This window comes from Sciurus carolinensis, chromosome 6, assembly GCF_902686445.1.
Source record: "Sciurus carolinensis chromosome 6, mSciCar1.2, whole genome shotgun sequence".
NCBI lineage: Eukaryota > Metazoa > Chordata > Mammalia > Rodentia > Sciuridae > Sciurus > Sciurus carolinensis.
In genome coordinates, this window is record NC_062218.1 from 125,466,768 (window position 1) to 125,491,399 (window position 24,632).

At 35.1% G+C, this 24,632-nt stretch overlaps 1 protein-coding gene across 1 annotated transcript; it reads left to right on the forward strand.

The window, feature by feature from the left end:
* Positions 1-3,702: 3,702 nt before the first annotated feature.
* On the forward strand, positions 3,703-20,923 carry LOC124986398 (acyl carrier protein, mitochondrial-like). The gene is given in 3 exon segments (XM_047554777.1): positions 3,703-3,801; positions 20,459-20,626; positions 20,628-20,923. Coding segments are annotated over 3 exon segments (552 nt in total). The 3' UTR covers positions 20,913-20,923.
* The last annotated feature ends 3,709 nt before the right edge of the window (positions 20,924-24,632 follow it).

Below are 24,632 nucleotides of genomic sequence, written 5' to 3' on the forward strand. Positions count from 1 at the left end.
TCCTTTATAGAAAAGCACCACTTGATATTTAATAATTGTATACCATAAAAAGGAATTTGAAGCCTTGTTTTCTAGAGCACATGCAGATTTTACAATGAGTTTCATATCCAATATCATATTATTAAGTCTTTAAAAAGCAATTTAAGGTAAATGGAATATGTGTATGAATATTTTATAATAGTATCAAGCAAGAAAAATTTTAGTTGAAATATAAAAACTATAAAATTTTTCCAAAAATATATCTTACTAAATACATGAGTCTATTTTAGAACCTATTTTGTTGGATCTTTCTTTTTAATCCAATCTGCCAGCCTAGGTCTTTTGATTGATGAATTCAGGCCATTAACATTCAGGGTTATTATTGAGATATGATTTGTCTTCCCAGTCATTTGGCTCATTTTTGTTTTTTGACACAACTTGGTTTCTTCTTTATTTGGCTATTCCTTTAGGCTAGTTCCTCCCTTTGCTGATTTACATCATTGTTTTTCATCTCTTCCTCATGGAATATTTTGCTGAGAATGTTCTGTAGTGCTGGCTTTCTGTTTGTAGATTCTTTTAGCTTTTGTTAATCATAGAAGGATTTTATTTCGTCATCAAATCTGAAGGTAAGTTTTGCTGAGTATAAGACTCTTGGTTGGCATCCATTTTCTTTCAGGGCTTGAAAAATGTTGTTCCAGGCCCTTCTAGCTTTTAGGGTCTGGGTTGAAAAATCTGCTGATATCCGTATTGGTTTCCCCCTGAATGTAATTTGACTTTTTTCTCTCGCAGTCTTTAAAATTCTGTTTTTATTTTGTATGTTAGGTATTTTCATTATAATGTACCTTGGTGTGGGGCTGTTGTAATTTTGTGTATTTGGAGTCCTATAAGACTCTTGAACTTGATTTTCCATTTCATTCTTCAGATTTGGGAACTTTTCTGATATTATTTCATTGAATAGATTGTTCATTCCTTTGGTTTGTTTCTCTGTGCCTTCCTCAATCCCAATAATTCTTAAATTTGGCCTTTGCATGATATCCCATAATTCTTGTAGATTCTGTTCATGATTTCTTACCATCTCTGTTTGGTCAACTTTGTTTTAAAGATTAAATATTTTGTCCTCAGTGTCTGAGGTTCTGTCTTCCAGGTGTTCTATCCTATTGTTTATGCTTTCTATGAAGTTTTTAATTTGGCTTATTGTTTCCTTCACTTCAGGGGTTTCTGTTTGCTTTTTGTTTTTTTTCAGTATCTCTAACTCTTTATTGAAATGATCTTTTGCTTCCTGCATTTGCTCTTTTAACTGTTGAGTGGTGCGATCATTCAAAGCCTGCATTTGGTCTTTCATCTCGTTTGCTTCTCTGATCATTTTAATTATGTACATTCTGAACTCCCTTTCAGACATTTCTTCTGCCATGCTGCCATTGATTTTATTGATGTAGCATCTAGGTTTATTTGGGACATTTTCTTCCCTTGTTTTCTCATATTGGTCAGGTATCTACCCCTCTAGTAGTAAAACTCTGAGATATTGCAGATTTCCTCTATTGACTTATAGTGTCTCTGTAGATTTCCAATAACTCACCTCCTAGCCTTCAGTAGCCTGAAGTCTTGGAGGAACTTGATAATGCAGTGATCCACAAGGAAGCTGCCCCTCTAGAGGTGGTGGCCTTCAGGTGGGGTATATTCCCTGCTAGTGGGCAGAGGCACCTCCACTTGTTGACTGATGGTCAGCTAAAGCAGAACTAGACTACGGGCTGGGACATGGCTGGTCTGGGCCTGTGTTTCTGGTTTTACTGCCCTGGTGGGAAAGCCTCATCCGGCAGGGAAGACTCACTGGGAAACCCTCCTCTGCAACATTTCCAGGGGTCTGGATCTATCTCCTGGGCCAGGGATCCTTGCCTGTGAGTGAGTCTCTAGCTGGGCAGCCCTCCTCTGTGACGTTCCCAAGAGTCCAGACCTACCGCCTGGGCCAGGGAGCCTGGCCCTGCACTGAAGCCTCTAGCTGGGCAGCCCTCCTCTACAATGCTCCCGGTTGTCTGGGTTCACGGCTCTAGTGGAAGAGTCTCACTGGGCAACTCTACTCCACGAAGTTCCCTGTGTTCCGGGACTACTGCCCCATCTGGGGAGCCTCGCTCAGTGGGAGACTCACCTGGCGGCTCTGAGTTGGTCCTGAGTCTCTCCATACCTCCTCTTCTTGAATCCTGAGTCCTGTCAAAGGGCCTCCAGTCTCCTGTAGGTGTCTCAGGAAGGGAGCTGCCCTTCCAATGATGATGACCACACCCTCAGGATTAATTAAAAATGCCTGCACCAGCCTCCAAAGAAGCTGCGGAGCCCCAGCAAGGGTGCACTGAGTCAGCACAGAGGCAAGTGCAGTGTCCCTCAGCAGTAGGGGGGCAGGCAGGCAGGCTCAGTGATGGCATCCGACCTCGGTGAACCCACACATTCTTGATGCATTATATTCAAGAACTGCTGAGCATGTATAAGACTTGAAAGCTTTTACACTGACCAATATGATTTTCAAGCTATCACTTGAGTAGCTATTATCAAAAATGACTGGTCCCATTTAAAAGGATTAAAGGAACTTGAGTAAATCAGTCACTGGGTATTACTCAGCTTTTATTTTCTGATATGACTTGGTTATTTTAACATTTATACAATAAATTGAGTAAATATAAGTTGATTTTTTGGAGTAAATGATGTCTTGATCATTTAGGTCTATATATGGTTTATTCCTATTAGTCAAAAGGAGAGAAACAACAAAAAAAAAACTCCAGAATTTAAGCAATGTTATACTTTTTCGGGAACCATCAATCCCATAATGTATATGCACAAAGTGGCCTAGCCAAATTAGCAAAGCGTTCCTCCAGTGCTATAGAACTTAAAAGTGATATAATTAAGCATCAGATTTAAGATGTACCTTAGACAAATTACAGAAAAAAATTTGTCAATACCTAGATCTCTCCTTCCAATGTACATTCCCCCTCATAAGGTAACAGCTAAATTTCTGATAGTCACCAGATTGGAAAGTGTTATGCCACTATGAGAAAACACTCTAAAGCACTCCAATTTGGGAAGACCACCCATAACTAGCATCTTGTGGAAAGCCACAGGGGATACCAAATGATCTAGAAACAGTGTCTTGAGCAGAATAATTCATGCAACTGGTATATTTTGCCAATAAAATGAAGGACTCAAATTTTTCTTCCATTAACTCCAGGTAGCATATACTGTACCTGATCTTTTTGTAGGTAACTCTGCACAAAATGCAAAAACAAACTAATCAAAACCCAAACTGTCCACAATTCAAATCATGTCATTCTCCAACCATATTTTCTCACACTGAAAATATACAGTGATTGTTTAAACTCAAAACTTTAAAAATATTCAAAAACCCTTCTTGTCAAGGCTGGACTTTATAACTGTATATCCTTTTACTCTCCAGGGCTTCAAAGGTTTTGGGCTCCTGTACAAAGCCAGCATCTCTTCTTGAGCACTGAACCCCACATGTGCAGCCAACTCAGCCCCATGGTTTCTCAGGTTAGGCCCTTTCTTGCCTGCTCATTCTTTGTGCTAAATTTTGTATTCCTCCAACAATTGCTCCAGGTCTTGGATATTCTTTATACCAAAAATACTTAGAAAAGTTGTTTATAATCTTTTAATCTCAGACTGTCTTGAACCTACTCCAATTTTGCTTTCTCCCTTCACACTCCACTGAAACTACTTGTTAAGATGATTGATTGTGGGTTTCAAGATGGAGGAACAGAGGTCATTTTCCTGGCTGCTCCATGGCATGAAACCAAAATAGCAGACTGGCAGCTTCTCAGCAAGGTGGGTGAACAAAAAAAAAGGGGGGGGGGAGGGGGAATTTACTGGAACTTAACACTGGACATTCAGAGCAGATTGGAGACTCAGGAGGTTGGATATAATAAAATAAAGAAGAAATCCCTAGTACCATAGTCACTGGTGTGACTGGAGACACCAGGAAGAGCAGTCCATCCATGAGCAATGTGGAGGGATAAGGAATTAGAGGAACCCATATTTTTAAGAGGCCTGAGGCATGTCTGGGTGCTGAGAGTTTGGAGATCAAAGATACTGTCCGACTAAACTGAAGGTATGCTGCACAATATCCTTGTGTGAGAAAGAAGCCAAATCTCTCCCAGATGCATTTGGAGGACAGAGGAAGGAACCACTGTGGAGCAGTGGTGTGGGGGTAGGCAGTTGAGGGAGATCACTCCTGGCAAACCTGAGTTTAACACAAAATATAGGGCTGACAAACACACACTGCACAAAAAAGAGTGTGCCTAAGTGACCAGGAGAAAATCAAATGTGGAGAGGGGTTTACACAGGGGAATACTGGTAGTGGAAACCCATTGGCTTCCCCCTCCAATCATGCCGCACTCAAGACTGGTTAGGAGACAATTGTAGAGAATTCAAAAGGGTGGGGGTAAGAGAGAGAGAGTTTGGAGACAGAACCCAAGACCAGAAATGTGGGGTCTGATCCACAAGTGATGGGGGGACTAAGAATTGTCTCCTCCACTGCATGAGTGGAACCCAGAGGAAATCCCAGGGATGCAGTCTTCCAACATGGACTGGCAATTGCTGGGTCCTGGAGGGTGCCGATTTAAAATCTCTAGACAGATTGGCATGCAGTAAAGAAACTGGAGCCTACCTAAGCCTAAACCTCACTTCCAGGAGTTCTGCCTATGAGATTGCCTCTCTCACTCCGGCAACACCACCCTGTGGAGGAGCAGGCATCATGCTCCAGCCAATACAACTTAATCCTGCTGAGAAGAGAAGATGAGAATCTTTTGAATTCCAACAGGATAAACTTCTTAACTTGTCATTGAGACAGTTTGTTTGTTTTTCCCCCCTTTTATTCTTCCTTTTTAAATAGTGTTTAATTGTGACCTTAATGGTTCATGGACATTTGTACATATTCATATTTGATTTTCTTCTGATTTCTAGCATTTTTGAAGTCAGTTATTTTTAATGGGTCAGCATTTTGATGAATAGGATGTTTCATTAGTATAATTCAGTTTTGTATTCATTTACTTTTTAAAATTTTTATTTTATGTTTTTTTATTTCACTTATGTTTCCCTTGATTCTCATTCCCTCTTTTCTTCTGTTAGCAGCCAATCTCTATTGTACTCTCTTTCACTCTTCCTTTAATTTTTAAAATTTTATCTTCTCTCCTCCTCTCTCATAATCATGATATCCTCCAGCACTTCTGGTCTCTCACAGCCTACCATTCAAAATTCTAAACTCTCTTACAAGTTTACTGTAATTATTGTAGGCAATAAAAAATTATATCATCTCAGTTTACTGTAACAATTAACATTGTAGATATCATGGCAGAAAAAATTTTGTTTAATGCTGTACACAATTTGCATTGACCGTTATTTGTCTACCCCAAACCAGTGAGGTACTGGGAACCTTAAGGGACACTAAGTCCACAGGGTAGAAACTCTCCTACCTCAGATTCATACTGTTAGATAAGTAGACACACAAACAATATGAAAAAGGAAGGGAAAAAAATCACTCAAACAAACCAAGATACTCCAATAACAGAATCCATTCACACCACAGTGGAAGAAATGTCGGAGGAGGAGTTTAGAATGTGCATAGTTAAACTGATCTGTGAGGTAAAGGAAGCTGTAAGAAGTGGAATCAGAGAGAAAATACAGAAAGAAAAAGATCACTTCAGTAAAGAGATAGAGATTTTGAAAGAAAAAATTGAAATGAAGGAATCAATAAACCAAATTGAAAATTCAACAGAAAGCATCACCAACAGACTAATCATATGGAAGACAGAGTTCCAGGCAATGAAGACAAAATATATAATTGTGAAAATGAAGTTAACCATGTAGAAAAGATGTTAAGAGACCATGAACAGAAATTCCTAGAAAATGGGATGAAATGAAAAGATCAAATTTAAGATTTATCAGGATAGATGAAAGCTCAGAGATACGAACCAAAGGAATGCACAATATTTTCAAGGACATATGAAAATTTCCAAGACCAAAAAAATGAAATGGACAACCAGATAAGAGAGGCCTCCAGGAGCCCAAATGTAAAAAATTACAACAGACACATGCCAAGGCACATTTTTATGAAAATGCCTCATAAAGAATAAAAGTAGGATTTTAAAGGCTGCCAGAGAGAAGACAGGTCACAGGTCACATTTAGAGGGAAACCAATCTGGACCTCATCTGATCTCTCAAATGTGACATATAAACCTCGGAGGTTTGGGAATAAAATGTCGTAAGCTCTGAAAGAAAATGGAGCCAGCTAAGAAAACCATATCCTACAAAGTTAAGCTTCAGAATAAATGATGAAATAAAAACCATCCATGGTAAACAAAAGATAAAAAAATTCACAACTAGAAAGCCTGAACTACAAAACATACTGGATAACATATTTCATAAAGAAGAAATGAAAAATAAAACTGAAAACCAGCAAACTGAGGGACTATACAGGAAGAATACTTAATCAAAGGAGAAACTAACTCAATTTAAAAACCAGAAATTAATCTAAATGACAGGGAATAAAAATCATTTTTCAATAATAATACTGAATATAAATGGCCCAAACTCGTTGTTCAAAAGACATAAACTGGCATATTGGAATAAAAAGCAAGACTCAACAATCTGCTGTCTCCAAGACTATCATCTCATAGGCAAGGACATCCACAGATTGAAGATAAAAAGATGGGGAAAAACATATCTTTCATATAGATATTATTAAAAAGCAGGGGTTTCTATCCTCATATCAGATAATGTAAACTTCAAGCCAAAGTTAATCAGAAGGGAAAAAGAAGGACATTTCATAGTGCTTAAGGAAATTATACATCAAAAAGACATAACAATCATAAATATTTATGCCCCAAACAATGGAGTATCTGTGTATATCAAACAAACCCTTCTCAATTTCCAGAATAGAGCAACACACTTTAATGCTAAGTTACTTTAACATACTTCTCTTACCAGTGGATAGATATTCAAAACAAAAAAATAAAGAAGCTATAGAACTAAAAAAAAATACAACTTATTATTTAGATGAAACGGACATATATGGAATATTTAATCCATCAAAGTGTCAATATACTTTCTTCTCAGTAGCACATGAATCCTTCTCTAAAATAGACCACATCATAGGCCACAAAGCAACTCTTAGCAAATACAAAAAAAAAAAAAAAAAGGGATAATACCTTGCATTCTAATAGATCATAATGAAGAGTAATTAGAAGTCAATGATAAAAAAAATAGAAGCTATTCTAACACCTGGACACTAAATAATATGCTATTGAATGACCAATAAATAGCCAAAGAAATCAGGGATGAAATTTTTTAAAAAAATACCTAGAGGTAAATGAGAATAGCAATATAACCTCTTTAACTGTTTGGGACACCATGAAGGCAGTGCATTGAGCTTAATAATTAAAAGAATAGAAAGTCACCAAATAAATAACCTAAAATTACATCTCAATGCCCTAGAAAAAGAAGAACAAATCAGCACCCAAAACAGTAGAAGACAGGAACTAATTAAAATTAGAGCTGAAATCAATGAAATTGATAAAACAATCCAAAAACAATCAATGAAACAAACAGTTGGCTCTTTGGGAAAAAAAAAATCAATAAAATTGATAAAACTGTAGCCACACTAATGAAGAGAAAGAGAAAGTTCAAATTACTAAAATTTATGATTAAAAAGGAAGTATCACAACAGACACTACTGAAATACAGATGACATTCAGGAACTATTTTGAAAATTTATACTCTAACAGAAAGTCTTGAAGACCGAAAAATTTTTAGAGACGTATGACCTACCCAAATCAAATCAGGAGAACATAGAAAATTTAAACGGCAATAAAATTGAAGATGCCATCAAAAGCCTACCAACCAAGAAAACCCCAGGACCAGACAGATTCTCAGCCATGTTCTAGCAGACCTTCAAAGAAGAACTAATACCACTCCTCCTCAAATTATTCCATGAAATAGAAAAGAAAGGAACCCTTCCAAACTCATTCTGTGAAGTTAGTATCACCCTGATACCCCAACCAGACAAAGACAAAACAAGGAAAGAAAGCTTCAGACCAATATATCTGATTAACATAGATGCAAAAACCTTAAGAAAATATTGGCAAATCACATAGAAAAACATTGAAAATATAGTGCACCATGGTCAAGTGGGGTTCATCCCAGGGATAGTGCACCATGGTCAAGTGGGGTTCATGTCAGGGATGCAAGGTTGGTTCAATATACAGAAGTCAAAAAATGTAATTTATCAATAGACTTAAAGACAAGAATCACATGATTATCTCAATAGATGCAGAAAAAGTATTTGATGAAATACAGCATTCATTCATATTCAAAACAGTAGAAAACCTAGAGCTAGTAGAAACATACATCAATATTTTAAAAGCTGTATATTTTGAACCCACGGGCACCATCATTCTAAATGGAGAAAAATTTAAAGTGTTCCCTCTAGAAACTAGAACAAGACAGGGATGCCCTTTCATCACTTCTATTCAACATAGTTCTTGAAACTCAACCCAAAGCAATTATACAGAAGAAAGAAATTAAAAGTTTACAAATAGGAAACAGAAGAACTCAAACTATCCCTATTGGCCAATGACATGATTCTATATTTAGAAGATCCAAAAAATTCTACCAGGAAACTTTTAGAACTTATAAGTGTGTTAGCAAAGTAATACAATACAAAAATAACATCCATAAATCAATGGTGTTCCTATTTGTCAGTGATGAATAAACCTAAAGAGAAATTAATTAAACTATCCCAGTCACAGTATCCTCCAAAAAAATTTTAGCATCTATGTAAAGAGGTGAAAGACCTCTAAATTAAAAATACCTAACATTAAAGAAATCAGACAAGAACTTAGAAAATGGAAGATCTCCCATGTTCTTGAATAGGCAGAATTAATATTGTCAAATGGACATACTACAAAAAGTACTAAACAGATTTAATGCAATTCCTATTAAAATTCCAATTATATTCTTCATAGAAATGAACAAAGCAGTCATGAATTTCATTTGGAAAAATAAGAGGCCCAGAATAACCAAAGCAATGCTCAGCAAGAAAAGTGAAACAGGAGGCATCACAATACCAGACCTTAAATTATACTGTGGATCAATAGTAACAAGAATGGCATGATTTTGGCACCAAACAGACATGAAGAACAATGCTACAGAAGAAAAGACACAGAGATACACACACATAAGTACAGTTATCTCATACAGGACAAAGATGCCATAAATATACTTTGGAGAAAAGAGCCTTCTCAACAAATGTTACTGGGAAAACTGAAAAATCATATATACCAAAATGAAATAAGACCCCTATCTCTAATCCCACACAAAACTCAATTCAAAGTACATCAAGGACCTAGGCATTAGGACAGAGACACTGTACCTACTAGTGAAAAATAGGCCATATTTCCATCATGTCAACTTAGGAACTAAAGTCCTCAAAGAGACCCCTAAAATACAAAAAGTCAAATCAAGAATCAATAAATGGGATGGTGTCAAACCAAAATCTTCTTCATAGCAAAGGAAACAATCAAGAACATGAAGACAGAACCTACAGAATGGGAGAAAATCTGTGTCACCTGCACTTCAGATAAAGCATTAACCTCCAGGATATATGAAGAACTCAAAAAACTTAATACCAAAAATGAACAAACAAAACACACAAACAAAAACAAATAACCTAATTAATAAATGGGCTAAGAAACTAAACAGATATTTCACAGATGAAGAAATACAATTTGTCAACAAATACATGAAAAAATGTTCAACATCTCTAACAATTACAGAAATGCAAAATGAAACTATACTGTGATTTCACCTCATTCCAGTTAGAACAGCGAGGATCAAGAAGTCAAGTAGCAATATTTGTGAGGATTTGGGGGGAAAGGTCCACTCATACATCACTGGTGAAACTGCAAATTGGTGCAACCACTCTGGAAAGCATTATGGAGACTCCTCACAAAACTTGGAATGGACCACCTTTTGACCCAGTCATCCCACATTTTGGCATATACCCAAAGAACTTAAAATCAGCATACCACAGTGATGCAGCCACATCAATGTTCATAGCAGCTCAAATTGCGATAACTAAGTTATAAAAACAACCTAGGTGACCTTCAACAGATATATGGATAAAGAAAATGTGGTCCATATCATAGTGGAATATTAATCATAAATAATAATATTTTGGCATTTGTAATCCCTCTATTTGCTGGTTTTAAGCTTTATTTTTCATTTCTTCTTTATGAAATATGTTATCCAGTATATTTTGTAGTTCAGGCTTTCTAGTTGTGAATTCTTTTATCTTTTGTTTACCATGGATGGTTTTTATTTCATCATTTATTCTGAAGCTTAATTTTGTAGGATATGGTTTTCTTAGCTGGCTCCATTTTCTTTCAGAGCTTACGACATTTTATTCCCAAACCTCCGAGGTTTATATGTCACATTTGAGAGATCAGATGAGGTCCAGATTGGTTTCCCTCTAAATGTGACCTGTGACCTGTCTTCTCTCTGGCAGCCTTTAAAATCCTACTTTTATTCTTTATATGAGGCATTTTCATAAAAATGTGCCTTGGCATGTGTCTGTTGTAATTTTTTACATTTGGGCTCCTGGAGGCCTCTCTTATCTGGTTGTCCATTTCATTTTTTGGTCTTGGAAATTTTCATATGTCCTTGAAAATATTGTGCATTCCTTTGGTTCGTATCTCTGAGCCTTCATCTATCCTGATAAATCTTAAATTTGATCTTTTCATTTCATCCCATTTTCTAGGAATTTCTGTTCATGGTCTCTTAACATCTTTTCTACATGGTTAACTTCATTTTCACAATTATATATTTTGTCTTCATTGCCTGGAACTCTGTCTTCCATATGATTAGTCTGTTGGTGATGCTTTCTGTTGAATTTTCATTTTGGTTTATTGTTTCCTTTGTTTCAATTTTATTTTCAAAATCTCTATCTCTTTACTGAAGTGATCTTTTTCTTTCTGTATTTTCTCTCTGATTCCACTTCTTACAGCTTCCTTTACCTCACAGATCAGTTTAACTATGCACATTCTAAACTCCTCCTCCGACATTTCTTCCACTATGGTGTGAATGGATTCTGTTATTGGAGTATCCTGATTTGTTTGAGGTGATTTTTTCCCTTCCTTTTTCATATTGTTTGTGTGTCTACTTATCTAACAGTATGAATCTGAGGTAGGAGAGTTTCTACCCTGTGGACTTAGTGTCCCTTAAGGTTCCCAGTACCTCACTGGTTTGGGGTAGACAAATAATGGCCAATGCAAATTGTGTACAGCATTAAACCAAATTTTTTTTGCTATGATGTCTACAATGTTAATTGTTACAATAAACAAATGATTTGAGCAATTGGTTCTTCTTAAATGTTTGCTCGAGGAGAAGTTATTTGTGAAGGTTTTATTTGGACTGCATGATATGTCTTCTGAATTGGAATTAGCCAATAAGCTAATTTTACAGGCATATTGCAATAATTCAGATGAGAGGTGCTAGAAATCCAGTCTATAACAAGGTTTATGTGGAAATAAAGGAACTAATTATGCAAATAAACTTCTTTTAGAAGTAACAAGAATCATTGAGTAATTTAGATGTACATAGAGAGTCATAAATGACACTGAAACTTCCAACTTGGGAAAAACCTGTGAATGAAATTGCCTTGAGATAGTAAAAGCAGAAGAATCATGTTTGGAGAGTGAAAGGATTAAAAAAAATAGTACGATTGAGTTGGGGATGTAGTCCAGTGGCAGAGTACTTGTCTATTATGTGCAAGGCTCTGTGTTTGATCCCCAGAACCAAAACAAAAAGTGCTTTATAGCATCAATTTGAAAATATAATAGTGATTTAATAAAATAGATGTGAAACAAGAGAGAAAGGGAATTTGATAACTAGTGAAATCAATGGTAACTAACCTGGGTGTTGGATAAAACTTGCTAGAGAAAGCATAAAATGAGGAGAAAAGGTGGTCCAGGCCCACATTCTGGATAAGGAAGAAGGAGAAGAAGGTGATACAGCAGAGAGACAACAAACATGTTCAGAGGCAAGAAGAAAACCCAAACCATATCAGAAGCCAAGGGGAATCCACTTTCAAGATGGTAGAGTGAGTTAGCACTAGAGAGCCCTCAAAGAGATGAAAAGGATGAAGATTAGGAGGAGACCATTGTAGCTTAGCATTGTGCACTTCGGTTCTTTGGCCAAGAATGAAGTCAATGACAAAGCATTAAAATGGGCAGATTCATACATCTCTATTCATTTCTTCATTTTTTGTTTTTAAATTTTTTATCTATTTGTACTGCTGTAATAGAATACTGCGAACCTGATAAGGTAAAATAGAAGTCTATTTGGTTCACAAGCTATGGGTTGGAAAGTCCAAGAACAAGCAGTCACCCCTGAAGAGGGCCTTCTTTCTGCATCCTATCATGGTAAAAACCATCACAAGGCAAGATCATGGAGGTATGAGAGAAGAACAGGGGCTGAACTTCTCTCTCTTTTTTTTTTTTTTTTTTTTACTAATTAACCCCCATAGTTATAGTAATAACCCATTTACAAAGACCTAAATACCCTTAAAGATCCTACCTCCCAACACCATCACAATTGCAGTTAAATATGAACATGGATTTTGGAGGAAACAAACATTTAAACCATAGCAGCGTTCTTTTCAGAAACTGGGAATATCAGTAAGCAGGGAGAGTACAGTAGAAATGGAAGCAGTTTCTCTACACATTATTTTTTTCTGGAAGGAGAAAGAATCAATCATGTTTTTAAGATCTAAGAAAGAAAACTCACAATGGTTATAATTATAGAAGGGGGAAATAACTGATAAGATTTCAGTGCAGACAAGGTTCTGAAGTATAAACTGAGAAAAGAGTTTAGAAAACAGAAGGAATATATCATTCATTCACTCATTCATTCATATGTTCAACAAATATTATTGAGCAGCTCTTATATGCTAGGCAATATTCTAGATACTTGAGATTGAACTATGAAGAAAATGGATGGAGAGACTTGCCCTGATGAAGTTCATGTCTTTGCATGGTTGAGGGAGAACATACAATAAATAAGTATATAGATGTATTAGAAAGTGATTATTTCTACAAAATAGAGTATTTTAACTGGGATTGAGGGAGGTAAATGGGAGGTTGGGTTGAAATTTTTTAGAAATATTGTTAAAGTTGAGCTTATTGAGAAGGGAAGACTTGAAGGAGTGAAGGGATTTACCATGTGCATATATGGGACAAGAGGAATGAATGGGCAGAGACATGGTTAAGAGTTGAAGAAGAGAGAGAAAACTTGCGTTTTCAATATCAAGGGGAAAAAAGAGAAATTAGCCTGATAAATTGATTGTCAAAGAAAAAAATATTCGTGAAATTTAGCCATATGTTTATTGGCAGGAGGATCCAATAAAAGGAATGAACTTGTTTGCTTGTGTAGTATAAGAGACCATTCCCACATCTCTAGTATCAATGTAGTTTGTATATTTTAGTGACATCACTTCAGGGTCACAGAAGCCCCGCATTTAGTTATAGAATTCACTTCTATCAGTCATAGAAACAGATGTTCATTATTAAAAGCTCATTTTTACAAAATAACTAAGCAAGGAATTTCACAGTTGGCGCACATACCTTTCTTTATAGATCTATTCAGTCAACCAGCAAAAATTTATTATTAAACTTGATTTGCTAAAAAAGGACTCTGTACTCACTTATGAAGCAAATTCAAATAAAATTACATATCACCTGTGAAATCTTGTTTGAACAAAAGACAATGATCTTATCAAGAAAAATTGTCTACATGGTTCCTTAGATATTATCAGACCAATAAAGGAGAATTATGTATTTTATGTTCACATTTCTCACATGGTTTTTATTTTCAAGGGCTGGGAAGTGTGGCTTCTGAATTGAAATGGAATCTTTCTGGCTACACTAATGTGTAGTCATACCTTCCCACGAGGAAAACCCCAAAAGATGAAAACTAAGGTTGTTACCAGAAACTACCACAGAAGGTGGGAAGAAATTCCATTGACTTAAAAAAAATAAAAGTAGCAGACATTCAGATTAAATATCTAAGTTCTACCGATCCTAATATTTCAATATTTTATTCCAATAGCTTCCGGTACCAGAAAAGTAAAATGGAAGCAACGCTTCATTTTCAAAGAATAATTTAGAGGAAAAAAGAGACTGGACTCGGATCAGGTATGAGGGTGCTAAGGAAAACCAAACCACATTGAGTTACAATGTGGAGATCTGCACAGTCTCACCCCAACATACCCCAGAGAAAACAGCAGCACTGCATTTCTGTTCTAGATGTCTCTCATTTACTTTTTTAACCCCTTTTCTACCCATTTCCCTAATTATCCATTTCCTAAAAGGTTGACCTTTGGTTCCCATTGAAATACACCTGCAAAAGATTAGATGAAGGGGGAAAGTAAGGTTGGGGGATGTATTCACCAGCTCTCTTCCTGCCACAGCCCAGTAGATAAGCTTGCCTCTCTATAGAAGGCCACAGTTTACTAGGTAGCCTTCTCTGGGTTCTGTAAACATGACCTCCGTCACTTTAGGCATGGGTGGTTAAAGGCTCCCTGCTTTGCTGGCTAACATATTCTGCACTAGCTTTTATTGATTTAGGAATCCCTAAATCCTGCTTATTATATCTTTGTAAACAGTTCCTGTATTAAATTCTCCTTGAAGTATACTATCTCCTGCCAGGACCTTAATCATAACATACTATATTGCAAAGAAAATGAAGTAAGAGAAACAGCATGTGAGAGAGAGAGAGAGAGAGAGAGAGAGAGAGAGAGAGAGAGAGAGAGAGAGAACCCAGCAGGGAAGAAAGTATAACCCAAGTAACAGAAGCAGATTCCTTGTATATTTTTGCAATATATCGAGGAAGTGTTTAATAAACAAGAGCTTATAGACAAAATCATCAAGTCATAGAATGAAATTTAAAAGAACATTGCAGAAATAAGGCAACAAAAGGAGAAAAATAAGATAATGAACAATTGCCATCCATTACCTATGTAATAATTAGGAAAAAGTAGAATGAACAGAGCTGAGAAGCAAATCAATGGGATCAAGAAAGTCACAATAAATGTAGAAGGAAACACACAGACTAAAACGATTAGAAAAGACATGAGGAAGATGAAAGATATACAGTGTAAAGATAATCAAGTTCTCCGAGATTAAGAACCCCAAAAGGGAAGCCAAATCTTTTCTACAATGCTTAGGGAGATTCCCCTGAAATGGCAGAAGAACTGAAACTGCAGAAAAAGGATGTAATATCTTTTGGGATTTTTTTTTTCTTTTTTTTTTTTTTAGGTGCTGGGGATCAAACCCAGGGACTTGTGCTTACAAGGCAAGCACTCTACTGACTGAGCTATCTCCCCAGCCCCTATCTTTTGAATTAAAATGAATATATATCAAAATTTCTGGGAAATAAACTTAAGATAAAAAGAGTCCTTGAGTTATCTAGATACAGAGACCAAATTATCCAAAAGGGTGAGAAACCATGCCAGCTTCAGCTTCTCCCACAGCAATAATTAACACCCGGGAGCTCAGGAGACGTTTCAATGACTGAGGGTAATGCACAGGAGTCAACAATGTCTGACTCAGACAAGTCACAGGTGAAGTGTAAAACAACAAGAGGAAATGCGCATATGTGAAAATATCCAAGGACTAGAACACTTTTTTGGGAAAAAAAAAATTCCATAATGAAATCTAGCCAAACAAGAAAAAAATAGAAATAAAATATATAGCAAGAGAGTAGTTGTGATAAATGGCCTGGTAGAATGCATTGAATCCATTTATACATGACACCAAGACTAGGAGGATTATGGTCTCCAAAAAATCTATAAGTATTATAAATGCTAAAGCAATATAATTACACAACAGAAAATTCAGAGTGGCAGGAGGAGAGGAGGCAGTAATGCAAGAGTGCTAATCAATTCACGGTTTGTAGCTGGGAGTCAATAAATACTTTCTAAAATAGAAACAGGTGTATCATGTTTTTTCTTTTAGCATTAATAGAATGTTTTAGAAATGAATATCTCTTGAAGTGAACATTAATCTGAAATCCAATAGCTCATTTGACTGCTTTAGTTGTCTTCTGTTAAATTCAAGTAAAATAGAATCGAATATAATTGTATTAAAGTAGCACATTTATTATGTCCTTATAAAATTATTTGTACCTGCTTATTTATATGTCCTTCTGTATATTGCATAGATATGTTCAGTCTGTTTAGAATGGTGATCAGCAGTTATTGGTACTTCAGGGTGGAGGGATTTGAAGTCACTTTTATGATTTATATATCATTTAATTTGTGCTAGAAAACTTTTGTAGCAAATATGTGTCAGCACAGCACATTGGTTAAGATATGGAATTAATCTAGGTGCCCATGAATGGATGAACGAATAAAGAAATTATAGTCTATTTACACAATGGAATATTATTTGGTCATAAAGAAGGACAAAATCCTGTCATTCACAAAATGGATGGAATTGGATGACATTATATTAAAGGAAATCAAACACAAAGACAAGTACTACATGTTCTCTCTCATGTGGAAGTTAAAATAAAAATGTTGACCTGAATGTAGAATAGGGATTACTCAAGGATAAGAAGGGAGTAAGAGTGGTGGATAATGGTAGGCTGGACTTGATCAGCACATGTATGCATATATTGAATTCCATAATCTCTATAATTAACATATGCAAATTTAAAAAATGCACTTTCCCCCATTGAAAATTATATCATCATCATCATCAATTACTCTGAAGTTAAACAGACAATGTTGAAGAAAATTTTATGAACATGAAAGATATGAATAGCTAGAGTGTATATAAATGTCCACAAATATCAAAGTATAAGAAGAAAAGACAGGTTTCATACTAAGGAAGAAACAAACAATGACTCTAAGTAGTAAACTGCTGAAAATATTAAAGAACTATTTGTAAAGTCCTGAGTAGAGACCAAGAGTTTATTATTCAGGACTTTGATACAAAACCATGTGATTATAAAATCAACAGAAAAATTTCAAATTTGCATGTGTCAGAATATTTCCACCCAAATGCCCTTAGCCCTTGAAGACATATATCAGACAGCCAATAAGTGAATCAGCACTGAGAGTTCACAGATTGGAGAATGATTACATTAAAAGATCATTTGCTTAATTGCTAAAAGTAAATTATCATGGACTAAGGCCCAACCACCAAAATATACTCAGGGACACACTGGCCAACTTCACAACCCAAGTTTACCCCCATAGGTCTGGTTTCTGTATCAAACCTAAGATTTCTGATCTTAGAGAAACTCGTCATGAGGAAGGATGCTGATGGCACAGTGTCTCTGCCAAAATCAATATCAACTTAAACCAGTAAGAGCCCTGACTGGGTAAGATACAGTAAGAAGTTTAACATTTGGCAAAATCAATGAGGAAATTCAGATTTTAGAAAACAATAGGAACTATAGGAACCAAAATCGTAGGCAGAAGAGAAACTTTCAGAGATGAATTGAAGAATAAAATTGGGATAGGGACTGATTCTGAATGTGGCTCGAGGTTGAGAATCTGGGCTTCAATCAAACAAGTTTTTGGTGGTCATGCAGAGAAGTGGAGACAAAATTGTAAACTTGTGAGGTTTCAAACACCTGGATGATTCCCTGTCAATATTTGTTGAATTCCATAGCTTATTTGGTCAGGAGACTAAAGAGTTAAGGCAACATCTGCAGTACAAACTGGAATTACCTGCATTTGTTGGTGTTTAAGAGAAAAATACTCACCAGGAAGAATCCAATAGGGTTAAAAGCTCTAGAGGGAGTTAACTGATAGGGTAAACATACTAATCTGGGCTAACATAGAGGCTTAGAAATCAGGTTCAGCCTTTGGCAGAGTTATGTGGGACTGGAATGACAAAATTTGAGATTTCAGAGAACTCATACACACTGCTGGTCTCCTTATTAGAATGTTTGCCAAATTCTGTAAATTCATGAGATAGGAGAAAAAAGAAAAGAGCTAAATCTAAAACCTTTAAAAAGCAGAATAGATTCTACCAATATTTCAGTCATGAGACAAATGACTTCCACCTTCTTAAATCAAAGATAATAAAAACCACAGCCTTGGAACAATAGATAACCATTTAAACTAAGTCTTACCTCAACTACAGTTAAAGTGTGACCCACATTAGTCCCTGGTTGAATCAGGGAATCATCACTATACTCTATTTTCCTGGAAGAGGGAAGGGTGAATCTCTCCGGCAAAAAATGGCATCATCTTATGCCTCTACCATTTAAAAAAAAGTGAGGCCCTACATTCAATAACTAAATACTAGAATGCTAAGACACAGGGCCTGTATGAAAAGTACCAAGAGAAAAAATACCAAGAGAACTCATCAATGACCCAGATGCGGGGGTTAGCCAAATTAAATGGACATTCAGAACTGAAGTATAAAGTATTAAAATTTGGGATTCAATAGATGGATTTAACAGAAGAGTGAATATATCAGGAGAAAGATTAGTGAAATAGAAAATGGTTAATAAAAAGGTCCAAACTGAATCACAGAAAGAAAAGAGAATACAAAATAATGGCATTTCTATATAAAAGCAATTAACAATATTAAAATGCAATTTTTAAAAGAATCTCTTTCACATTGCATCAGATATAATAGAGTACATAGGTGTAAACCATAGAAGATATGTGCTAGTTTTTTTATTTCACTGATATTGTCTTCTGTCTTGATTGGTAAAAATTTCCCATTATTTGATATTGCATACCTTAATCCAATTTTAAGTATTCTAATGTGTTCATTGGATGTATTCTTGATATTTGATTTTTCTTTGTCATTTTTACACTCCCTTCTCTTTTTTCTCTTTCTCTTCTCACTTATTCTTCTGTATCTTTCTCTCCCCTTTTTATTACTTCTTCTTTCCCTATTCTTTTCATAACCTATATAGTTTAATATTAATTTTACTTTTTTAATACAAAATTTTTCAGTTTATTCTAGAGTATTGCTCCTCTTTTCTAATTTGCATTAGTAGTGTTATAGATAAGATTTTCAATAAGATCCTAGGCCTTGTTAGTGTATAGTTTGTTCTCAAGTGGTTGCATTTACTGGTAATTATTATCTCCTTTCAAAATGGTGCTGGGAATTGAACACAGCACTTTGAACATGTTGAGTATGTGCTTCAACACTGAGATACACTCCCAGTCTGGGGCACTACAAGAACAGCTTACCATAATGTCCCCCACATAACAATGAAAGAGATATCCATCCAGCAGATGAAAAAAAAAATCTCAACATAGAAACCCAGGAAACATGAGAAAGCAAGGTGATAAGATAGCTCCAAAAGTTTAAAAACCTCTCATAGCTCAATCCAGAGATATTAAAGAAAAGCTGGCAAAACAATTTAAAAAGTTGATTAATATAGCCAATGAATTCAAAGAAGAACAAAAACATTCGCTAAAGGAGAAAATACACAATATGCAAAAAATTCCCATAGAGACAGATTATGAAAAAGAGCCAAACAAAAATCTTCAAAGTAAAAAATTCAATAAACCAAATAAAAATTTTATTGAAGGTCTTATCAACAGATTAGATCAAGCAGAATAGAAAATGTCAGAATTTGGAGATGGGGTAAAAACTCGAACAGTCAATAATAAAGCAAAAGACCTAAGAAACTGTGAAGATAACATGCCAGAGCTCTTGGACAACATTAAAAAGTTAAACTCGAAATTCATAGATCTTGAGAAATGGGAAAAGATATAGACCAATGGCATAAAATCTTATTCTCAGAAACAACTGCAGAAAATTTCCCTAATCTTGAAAAAGAGATAGATATGCAGGTATTGGAAGTATTTAGAACTCCAAATAGAACCAGAAAAGAACCTGTCCATGGTATATTATAGTTAAAATGCCAAACTTTCAGAACAAAGAAAGAATTTTAAAAATATGCAGTAGAGAAGCTCCAGGTTATTTAATAAAGGTAAATCCATCAAAGAAACAGATTTCACAGCAGAAATTCTAAAGGCCAAGAGGTCTTGCAATGATGTTTTAGAAATGCAATTGAAATTGAAAAACAGTGACTGCCAACGTAGATGACTATATCTAGCCATGTACTTTCCTTCAGAACTAAAAGGAGAAATAAAAACCTTTCTAAGATAAGCATAAACTGAAGAAATTCATAACCACAAAGCCCGCAGCGCAGAGGAATGTTTAAAGGAATTCTACAGAGAAGAGGAAGATTAAAAAAAAAAAGAGAATATGGAAAAGAATAAATCGTGTGAGAAATGAAAATTAGCAACAATTTAAACGTTAGAAATAAAGTAAAATGAGAAGAATATATACTTCTCTATAATAGTACTGAAGGTAAATGGTCTTAATTCTTCAATTAAAAGACAGACTGGGCAGTGCATCCTGGGTCGGCATAGCCATGCGGCTAGTGTCCTTTCCGCCTGTGTCCGGCAGCCTTCACGCTGCTGCCCTGGGTCCCCGCACCTGTCCTGGCCCAGCCGCTCAGCACCGTTTTGTGTCCCGCAGGGAACCAGATGAGACCCAGGACTAGGCAGCTGGCCTTAGTGCTCTCGTAGGTTCCAGAGAGAGTTACATACACAGTTGTGCTGCCAGTATAGTGACGCACCCCCTTTGATGTTAAAGGGAGTCAAGGACCGTGTTTTGCATGTCCTGAAACTCTATGACAAGTTTGATCCAGAAAAGCTTTCAGTAAATTCCCATTTTATGAAAGACCTGGGCTTAGATAGTTTGGACCAAGTGGAGATTATCATGGCCATGGAAGACAAATTTGGGTTTGAAATTCCTGATATAGATGTAGAAAGGTTAATGTGTCCACAAGAAACTGTTGATTGCATTGCAGATAAGAAGGATGTATATGAATAAAGTATCAGACCCCTTTTCCCCCTAAGAAAGGACTCGGATGATCTTGGTGAGTGTGTGGAAGTGAGAACCCATTCTGGCGTCATCACTGACTTTGACAGAGCAGTTCTCCTGGACTTGTATTTAAATTCCCTAAGTGTACTGCCCTTTGAAAATAAATTTATAAAACAAAAACAAAACAAAAAAAAAGACATAGACTAGCAGATTGGATTTAAAAATAAGATCCAAATGTATGTTACCTCCAAAAAGCACATATCACAAGTCAAAGACATTCATACCAAAGGTGAAAGGGTAGAAAATGATATTCCATGCAAATATAATCCCAAAGCAAACAGGAGTAGTACTTTCACACCTAATAATAGACTTCAAACCAAAATTAGAAGACACAAAGAAGGTCACTACACTGTGGTAAATAGAACAATTCAACAAGAAGGTGCAACAATTATTAATATTTATCCCCAAATATTAATGCACCAAATTTCATAAAACAAATATCATTCACATAAAGGAACATATAGGCCCAACACAATAATAATCGTGGGGGAGTTCAATATGTCACTCTCACCAAAAATAATAGATCATCCATACAGAAAATAAAAAAACACAAAACAGATTTAATATAGATCAAACGGACTTAACAGACATGTATAGAATATTAATCCAGTAGCAGCTGAATAAACTTTCTTTTTCGGATACTTATAGAGTTTTCTCCAAAATTGATCGATATTAGGACATGAAGCAAGTCTTGGCAAATACAAAAAAAAAAAAAAAAAATTCTTACATCTTTTCAGGTCATAATGGAATACTAGAAATTAAAAGCAAGAAAAATTACGGAAACTATGCAAATGCAGGAATACTGGATAATATGCTTATGAGTGATGAATGGGTCATTGAAGAGATTAAGAGGGAAATTTAATAATTCTTAGAATAAAGTGAAAATAGAAATACACATAGTAAAATCATTGGATACAGAAAATACAGTACTAAAATTGACAATAATAGCCATGAGTGCTTACATTAAGAAAATCAGAGAAATTTCAAATAAATAACATAATAATACATTTTGGGGACTCAGGAAAATAAGAACAAATCAATTCCAAAACTAGTAGAATGAAAGAAATTATAAAGATCAGAGTTGAAATTAATGAAAGAGAACAGAAATAATACACAGTGTCAATAAAACAAAGAATTGCTTCTTTGAAAATAAAAACAAGATTGACAAACCCATAGCCAAACTAACCAAGAGAGAAAAGACCCAAATTAATAACATTCAAAAAATGCAAGGATATTTCTATAGACACCACTAAATTCCAGAGGATCATTATGGACTATTTTTAAAACTTATATTCCAAAATATTGGAAAATCTGGAAGAAATGTATAAATTTTTGGATACAAATGACTTACAAAATTGAACCTAGAGGAAATAGAAAACCTAAGAGACCAATAACAAGGAATAAGACTGAAGCAATAACAAAATAGTCTTCCAACAAAGAGAAATCTAAGTGCAGATTCCCAGATAAATTTTACCCAATCTTTAAAGAACTTACACCTCTTCTCAAATTCTTCCATAAAACAAAATTAGGGAATTCTTCCAAACTCATTTTATGAAGCCAATATCACCTTCATAACAAAACCTGATGAAGACACAGTAAGGACAGAAAATTACAGATCAATAATTTTTAGGAAGATAAATGCAAAAATTCCTAATGAAATACTTGCAGACTGAATTCAATAACACATCAAAAAGATCATCCAACTTGATCAAATTGCTTTCATTTCAGACATGTAAGAATGACTCACCATATGCAAATCAATAAACATAATATACCACATAAATAGAACAAAGGACAAAAATCATATGATCATCTCAATGAAGGCAGAAAAAAAGTCCTTTGATAAAATTCAATACCACTTCATTAAAAAATCCAGAAGAAACTAGGAATAGAAGAATTTTATCTCAACTTAATAAAATCTATGTGTGACAAACCCCAAAACCAACATCATATAGAATGGGGAAAACCTGAAAGCACTTCCTCTTAAATAAGGAACAAGAAAAAGATTTCCACTTTCACCACTCCTGTTCAATATAGGACTTGAAATTTAGCCAGGGGTATTAGGCAAGATAAAGAAATAAAAGAAATACAAATAGGAAAAGCAGAAGTTAAATTATCCGTATTTGCAGATGACATGATCCTTATATTTAGAAGATTCTGAAGGTTCCATCAGAAGATTTCTAGAGCTGATAAAATTATCAGCAGAGTAGCAGGATACAAAATCAATATAAAAAAATCAACAGCTTTTCTATACACCAATACTGAATCTTCTAAGAAATCAGGGAACTATTCCCAGTCACAACAGCTTAAAGAATGAACTCTACAAATAAATCTAACCAAAGAAGTAAAAGACCTCCATAAGGAAAACTGCAGAATGCTAAAAAAAATTAATTAAAAATAAATTAAAAAATGAAATCACAAGAAGATGGAAAAATTCCCAACTTCAAGTTCATGGATAGGCAGAATTATTATTATTAAAAAAGCCATATTACCAGAAGTAATTTATTGATTAAATGCAATCCCTATAAAATCACCAATGATATTTTTCACAGAATAGGAAAAAAAACTATCCTAAAGTTCATATGAAAGAACGAAAGATCCAGAATAGACAAAGGGATTCTAAGCAAAATAGCAATACTGAAGACATCACACTACCTAATTTCAAATTATACCACCAAACCATAGTAATAAAAACATCATGTTACTACATAAAAACAGACATGTAGGCCAATGGAATAGAACAGAATACACAGGGACAAACCCATACAGCTACAGTCATCTTATTCTTGACAAAGTTGCCAAAAACATATACTGGAGAAAAGAGTGCTGTTACAACTGGACATCCATATGAATCCCTATCTCTCACTCTGTACAAAGTTCAACTCAAAATATATCAAATACCTAGGTTTAAGACCAGAAATTCTATAACAGCTAGAATATAACAGGGGAAATAATTCAATATACAGACATAGGCAACAACTTCCCAAATAGAACTCCTATACCTCAGGAAAGAATAATGAGAATCCATAAATGGAATGCATAAAATTTAAAAGTTTCTGCATAGCAGAAAACAAAAACAAAACAAAACAAACAAGAACTATTAACATCATGAACAGACAGTCTATATAACAGGAGAAAATCTTTGCCAGGCACCTGTCAAACAGAGGCTTAATATCCAGAACACATAAAGAACTCAAAAAACTCAACAGTAAGAACAAATAGGATGGTCAATAGATAGGCAATGAACTGAACAGATACTTCTCAAAATAAAAAACACAAACGGCCAACAATTAAATTTTTAAAAATTCAACTTGTTAAGCCTTTAGGGAAATGCAAATCAAAACTACACTGGGGTTCCGTCTTACTCTAATCAGAGTTGCAATCATTGAGAACACAAATAACAGTGAATGCTGACAGGGATGTGGAGATAAAGGAACTCTTATTCACAAGTGCTGGGAATGTGAACTAGTAAAGCCACTATGGAAATTGATATGGAGGTTCCTCAAAAAACGAAAACCAGAACTACCATGTGATCCAGCTATATTACTCTTTAGTATTTGCCTACCCAAAATTAAAGTCTGCATACTTCAGTGAAAGACATGTACCCATGTTTATTGCAGCACAATTCACAATAGCTAAGTTATTAAATCAGCCAAGGTATCCATCAAC